Consider the following 7,432-nt stretch of genomic DNA (forward strand, 5'->3'; position numbering starts at 1 on the left):
AAAGAGAGAGATGCCTGGCATATGCTTGTTCATGCTTTCTTGTTTGTCCCTCTCTTCACTTCTCTTTGTTGTTTTCCATTCTCGTTGGTAGGCTGCCTCTTCTCTGTTTTTTTCTTTGTAAGCCACCTCTTCTTCTTGTAGTTTTCTTTCGTGAGCTGCATTTTGGCTTCTTGATCCCTTTTATGGGCTGCCTCATTGGCTTCTTGTTCTGCTTAATTAGTTCCATCCATCTCCTATGTTCATTTTAGTTGTCTCTGGCTTGTTGCAGTGCTCATTTTCTTTCAGGGCATCTTTGGTAGTCATGGTTTCCTGTTTTCTTGTGTGGGGTGCCCTCTGGTGGTTATGTCTGAACTGCTGCTCTCTGTTGTCTCCTGGCAACAGTGCGAGCCGTGTCCTTTTCTTCTTCTGGCTACTCTTTTACAAGAAAACCAGTTTATTGCATGTGTGTATTGCTGGTACTTAATTCCAATTGGAATTACATGTTTACAAAAGACCCTTAATGTCACCTTAATGGCTCCTGCTTAAAATCAAGCCACCAAAGCAGCAGAAAAAAATTTTCCCTGGCTACTTTTAAAACAAACCCTTTCTCTCTGCTAAAAGCCTTACCATAGAAAAGAAAAATATAAACTCCTACTGGCTTCTGGATTCTTGTCTTCTCCACGTCGCTGCCGACCATATCATAAGCATCTTCCCAAATCTGGACTTAGCGTCCAGAAATTGGGTGCTAGCATGAACCCTTCTAAGCTTAATTACCAGCTTAGCTTTGATCTCGCTGCACCATCTAAAAATTCCAGGGTTTTGCCCCCTCTGGTCTCCCCAAACCTTCCCTGGAGGGACCCCAAGACCCAGAGACTCTGAGTCTCACAACAAGGGAAATAACCCACTCCTTCCCCTCTCTCTCCCACCCAGACTTTCCTCTCTGGGCTAACTGAGAGTTACTGATGCAATCCTTTACATCACAATACCAAGAAGTATGTCTCCTCTCTTCCACAAAGAGACAAACCCCAAATACAAGGAAACAGAAATGATTCTATCTCTCCCCCCCACCATTCCCCGTGCATGCAGAGCTTCACCCTCCGTAGATCTAACACAAAGAGAATTCCCCCCCTTCGTTCCTTAGCCTACTCAGAGAGAAAAACTCAAACAAGTCTTAAAAGAAAGCTTTATATAAAAAGAAAGAAAAAGACATCAAAAATTCTCTGTATCAAGATGACAATACAGGGCTATTGCTTATAAGAAAATATGAATAAAACAGTCTGATTCAAAAGATATCCAATTTGAAACATTCCAGCAAGCTACACACATGTAATAACAACCAAAACAACATAAAAGCTATATTGTTTTTCTACCTGTACTTACAATTTTTAAACAGAAGATTAGAGATAGAAAGAACCTTCTCATAGCTGAGAGACAGACCAAAGACTCAGACTCCAAAAATTCCCTCCCTGATTTGAAAATGCAGTTTCCTGATTGGTCCTCTGGTCAGGTGTTTGGTTCCCTTTGTTAACCCTTTACAGGTAAAAGAAACATTAACCCTTAGCTATCTATTTATGACAGGCGCACACAGAATTTTGCAGGCTCATATATAGAGGCCTCTTTGAAAAGATGGTCTTATGCATTTCTTTCTAGAACAGTCTAAATTCAGGACCAAGTCCTCTGTTGATGTAAATCAGCCTTAACCCAATTAAGTTAGGTCAGTTTACAGCAGCTGAAGGTCTGGGCCTGAGTGTTCCTCATCTTCTCTATCCTTTATACTGAAAGCCACTGAAATATTGTCCCTTGTATCATTTCTTTGCTGGCATTTTCATAGCACTGTGAATTCAAACAGAGGAGTTGTAGGCAGCTCCTCAACATATAGAACGTTTTTGAAAAGCTATGCAAATTTCACGCTGTAGCCAAACTGGTGAAGTGAGCCTTTCATGACATTGGCTACAATATAGAAACATTTTCTGTTTTTACCTGGGGCCAGTTTTGAGAATTAATGAGGGACCTAATTTACTTTAATTCACTTTTATTTCGTGTGGTATATATTTTTGCTGGGCTTTGAAACCAGTCAGTGTTGCCTGCAAGATCAAGTCTCATCTCTAGGGGGGATGGCGGTGGTTTTCCTTTAAGAGTCTGTTTCCTCTATGACGATTGGCAGAATCACAGAGCACTACACAGTCCGCATGGTTTTTCTGTTAACATTTATTTCATTTTAAAACCCCCTTATGTTGTCTAGACATTTGAGAAAACACAATGTGATGCAACATGTCTGCCAATCTTTTTTGCTCATGTTGGGTCTCTGTGATTGCATCTGGTTTTCAGCATTTGAGGACTATGATTTAGTACTATGCATTTTTATTATTCAAGTAGTCATGGTTCTGCCCAATGACTTGAAACATCTTTGGATTTTACTTTTCCTTAGAATTCTCTGTTGCTTTCTGCAATTTTTGTCACTAGTAGAGGACTTTTTTTAGATTAAATACTTAGGATCAAATTGTCTTGTTTTAAACTGTTGCTCTTGAAGTTCCCAGATTCAAAATAACCATGTAGGGAGCTCTTTGAAGAGTTGTATGCTGACATAATCGACCTTTCTGACCCTGTAAAAAATCAGTGAGAGGGGACTGCTTGTTGTAAATACTGGCTGGTTATGTCCTATGAGATTATTGCTAGTGACAGCGAGGAAGCAAACTAAAATAATTCTGGTTCACTATATTGTTCATAACGTGGATCTGCTGGCACCTCATGAACAACAGAGATGACTAACCAACTCAGAAGTAGTTCTTCCCAAATCATTGTTTCCATTTTGACCTTGAAATGTTTTGTTTGATTACAAAGAGCAGTGATATGATAGCAGGATTTTTGGTTTCAAAAGTTCATTTCCTTCTGCTGCTTATTCCCCACTGAAAGTTAAAACAATCCTGGGTTCCATCAGATTTACTTGCTGTGGAGTAAGAGCAGCAGAACTTAACATCTCAAAAGATGTGAAAATATTTGCAAAATGCTCAGCAGTGGCAGGCGCATCTTGGCAGGATGGCTGGAGTCTGCTGAGTCACCTCAGTGGGAGACCTGGCAGTCAAATGATAACGAGGGAAAGATTGCAAGCTCCTTAGATCAGGAACACTTGTCTTCCTTGTTTCTTGTACAGTGCCAGGCATGCTGTCCACTTTTGACTAATAATAAATAACAATACTAAGAGGGAGGTAAACCAGTTTTTTTCACAACCTGTTTTAATATGCACTGGAATTTTAACATAACCTAAATGAACATACTTTATTCCACCATTCCAAGAACCTGAAAGCAACGTATCTGGATATATGTACTGGAGTTGAGCCTGACCTACAAAATTTGGATCTGGATTTCAAGTTCTGCATGTTGACATTGTGTTTGTAACAATCCAGGCATGCAGGCAACAGTCACTATTGGTAGGCAAACTCCCAGCCACAGAGAGTCAGGATGCGAGCCCTCGTCCTTCAGATCCAAAAGCACAGGCCTGCCTCTCTTTTTGTGTATATCACACGTGTACATCTGTTCAGGTTCATCTCTCATGGTTTCACATAGTACTTTGTAGATTTACTGCATATTTTCCCCATTTTCCATTGCCAGATATTGATGAATGTGCAATAGGAACCCACAATTGCTCAGCTGCAGAGTCTTGCTACAACATCCAGGGCAGCTATCGATGCCTGTTGTTTGAGTGCCCTCAGAACTACAGAAAAGTATCTGACATGTAAGTCCTCACTGGTTATCATAACCAACTCCCTTTGGCTGCTCATTTTTTTCAAACTGTTTTAGTCTTATGGTATTTGTAAAGTGCACCTTGCTACCCTGGTGTGGCTTCTGGGCTGTCCAGTGAACAACTGCTGCTGCTGCTGCTGTTTTAGAGCTCTGTGCTTTAATAGTCACATTAGGGCTGGTTGGAGATTGTCCAAGGGGACGTTTTTCTGTTGGAAAATGCTGCTTTCTCCCACAGAACTGGCATGAGCAGCCTAGCAAAGGGCTTCCAGGGTCCCCAGCTTGGAGTCAGGGCTCCCAGTTTCTCAGTAGTCTGGAAGTTACGAGAGCTTTGGCTCCCCAGACTGCCCAGCACCTCATCTGATGGGTTGCCAGGGCCCTGAGCAACTCAAGGAGTCTCAGGAACATTTCAAAAACATCCAAGTGAAATATCATTTCAACTTTTTTTATGCAAAAGTTTGGAATTTCCAGTCCTTGGGAAGTTTGGGGGTTTGTTCCACGTCAGAACCTTCTCTTTTTATATATATATAGATATTTTGGTGTTTACTATGGAACGGGAATTGCAGTTTCAGCTCTATTGCACGTGTTCACTGTACAATCTGAGGCACTGGAGCAGCTGCCCCCCAAGGATCGATCACATGGAAGAGCTATCCCATTAAAGCAGAAGCTGTGAATCACACACACAACTGGAACGAAGGAACACCTGTTTTATTCTGATTGTAGTGTGTCATTCACCTTAGTGGGGCAGTTCCCCAGGAATCCCTGCATTAGTTTGCACTGCCTGCAGTGTTGGGCCTCTGTGCTCAAAAAGCAGCCATGTCCAAACATTCACAATCAAAGAGGATGGCTGTGTTGAGTGGCCTTGGAGAATGGGGTGGGAAGGAAATACGAGAGCTATGGAGAAATCGCAGAGAATGCTTTTCTCCTCTTCAAAATGAAAATCCCTATCACTTATGCCTTAAACATAATTTTATTGCTTTCTTTAAAAGCTAGAATGGGGCAGTTTGGGTAGTACAGGCACTTGTTAAGAGTTAGAGTACAATTGTCTCTCTAAGTGCAACTGTTTCAGATTTCATAAAACACAATCCCAATCTTGCACTTTGATGATTCACAGATTCCTCCTTCAAGCATTAGGCTACACACAGTATGACTTTTGTCTAGCTTTCTCTGTATGCTCACTGTGGAGCTTTCAAACAGGACTCTCCATGTGGAAGATGTTTTTGGTATGCTGTTGTACTCTGACAATTACATCATTTACAAATGTTTTATGGGGGCTGTAAAAGCAGAACCAAGCAGCTGTTAATTACACAGTTGAAGCTTGGGGCTCTGCTGCATATCTGTCTAACACATACCAAAGGTTTCTTATGACTTTGCAAATGACTGAAATGTACATCTTCTAATTCACGGTTACTGTAATACTAACCATTTCTTGTTTTTACTCTCTCAGGAGGTGTGAACGCAACAATTGCTTTAATTATGTGGATTGCCAAAACACCCCTGTGCGAATTACTTACTATCAGCTCAACTTCCAAACCAACATTGTAGTCCCAGCTCATATTTTCCGTATTGGACCTTCACCAGCCTATGCTGGAGACAACATAATCCTTACCATCAACAAAGGAAATGAAGAAAACTACTTCAGCACTAGAAAGCTTAACTCCTATACGGGCATTGTCTATCTTCAGCGACAAGTGAAGGAGCCTAAAGACTTTTTGCTAGATGTTGAAATGAAATTATGGCGTCAAGGAACATACACAACTTTTCTTGCCAAAATATATATATTCATCACAGCTCATGCGTACTAAGACATGTATTGACATTGGAGTTTATTGGTGCTATGCTCTTTTAATATTCTGCCAAAGCTTATTACGGTGGAACTGGTATTTACTGTATCTAGCCTTTACAATAACTTTCTATCATTGCTTCAAACTATTTTATTGGGTTGTGTAAATTAACTTAATTTTTACTGACTTGTCTTTTGTGTAATTCTTTAGATGTTAATTGGACTGTATGTATGTGAAGGAAAGATTTTAAAGGCAGTACATTTGTTGTGTACTGAAACCTTCTTTTACAGTCACTCCAGTGAATTCCTTTGGTTTAGTTACATTTATAAGATACTGCACTAGAAAGAAAAACAGTTCACTTGGAGGCTTTGCTTTGTGCCACTGATTAGGGAAAAAATTAACCGAGCAGTTTCTCTTTAGCACACATTGCACAAACCTAAAGTTTTGCTTAGCCAAAAATTTCACCAAGGTGTGTCTGCACCCAGATGCTATGGTGATGATGGCCATATAAGTACAGACAGACAGCTAGTGCACCTCATATAAAAGGATTATTTTTTCCCAACTTTCATAGTATATTGCCTCTAACAATAAATACAGAAAATATACAAACAAACCCTCCCCACCAACAAACAAACATAAACTGTAATCATAGGCCTGACTTTAAAGGGACTACTCACATACTTAAATTTAAGTACTGTCCAAGTATTTACAGGACTGAGGCCTTAGAGTTATGTCTTGCACTGCCAATTAAAAACTCACACTGCAGTTAGTAGCATTTGTCATGTACCGTTAGAACTCATCTCTATACAAAGTCATTCTATTCAGGTAGCTCTGCTTATATATTAGATGTGTTATAATTCTTAAAAGGAATGCCAAAGAGGAAACATGTAATCAGTTACCACACCTAATTCAAAAGCCTGGATGTGCAATTAGATTAATAGATTGCAAAGTTTTATTTTCCAAGAAAATGACCTCAGTTATGCTACCTTCATGATGCAGAGGAAAACCCTAGATAAATTGGCAGTTTGTATTATGTCATTTGTCATTATATCATTATGTTACAGCACAATCTCAGTTTCAAAGTGGATTTCCTCTTGTCTCATGAAACTGGACTAGGTTCCAAAGCTGAGAGCAAGCTGTGGTATGTGTAGTGTAATCCAAGTATTTGTTAGAATTTAGAGGTGAATATCAGAATTTTTTTTGTAGATGATCTTTTTAAAAAGTTCCAGTGCTGTAATCTTCTGAGCATTCTTTGACCTAGTTATAATTATTCTGCAAAATGTTCTTAATGAAAATCATAGCTACAATATATAAATATATACTACACTGTAGTTTAATAATCCATTCTATCCTCCAGTAGATCATATATTGACTAGTGTGCATTGTATATAAAACAAGAGAGAAACCACATCCTATGTCTTTTTATACAGTAACAATTAACCATTTGATTATCATCTTTTTGTAAAATATTAACTTGTTTGTACTGTGGATTAAGAATATGTAAACGCTATCTATGGGTGAAGGGGGAGATGTACTGTATTCATTATATCCCATGGCCAATTCTACATTTCAAATAAGTCATTTTTTTAAAATTTGGACTTTTTCCAGATAATAAAATATAAACCTTTTTTTGTACCTAACTTTATACATATCCATGACTGTAGAAAATGAATTTTTATTCTTTAGTTGTAAATTCTTGGACTGTCTATAGGTTGCATACTTCAAACTTATTCCTGTTCTGTCAGAATCCTTTCTGTAAAAGTGATCTTTCTTCCACGTGAGTTCTCTTTTCTATAGTTAATGGTCTTAAGACCTTACCAGTAAAGTACCAATCAGAAACAATGTGTTTATGCAATTTATCATTTCAAGTAAATGCATATCTGCAGTTCTAGGATCAGCAAGATGAAGAGGCAATGCCGCAATGAGTACAA

The 7,432-nt window shown here is 39.0% G+C and overlaps 1 protein-coding gene across 2 annotated transcripts in view; it reads left to right on the top strand.

Annotated features, from left to right (window-relative positions):
* Positions 1–6,574, top strand: part of FBLN2 (fibulin 2) — a 185,095-nt gene extending 178,521 nt beyond the window's left edge. For both annotated transcript variants that reach the window (XM_075073117.1, XM_075073116.1), the window contains exons 17-18: positions 3,589–3,712; positions 5,165–6,574. In XM_075073117.1, the coding sequence (XP_074929218.1) occupies positions 3,589–3,712; positions 5,165–5,522 (482 nt within the window). In that variant the 3' untranslated portion in view covers positions 5,523–6,574. The remainder of the gene's footprint in view (positions 1–3,588; positions 3,713–5,164) is intronic.
* Positions 6,575–7,432: the final 858 nt, after the last annotated feature.

Source organism: Chelonoidis abingdonii, chromosome 17, assembly GCF_003597395.2.
Source record: "Chelonoidis abingdonii isolate Lonesome George chromosome 17, CheloAbing_2.0, whole genome shotgun sequence".
NCBI classification, from domain to species: domain Eukaryota; kingdom Metazoa; phylum Chordata; order Testudines; family Testudinidae; genus Chelonoidis; species Chelonoidis abingdonii.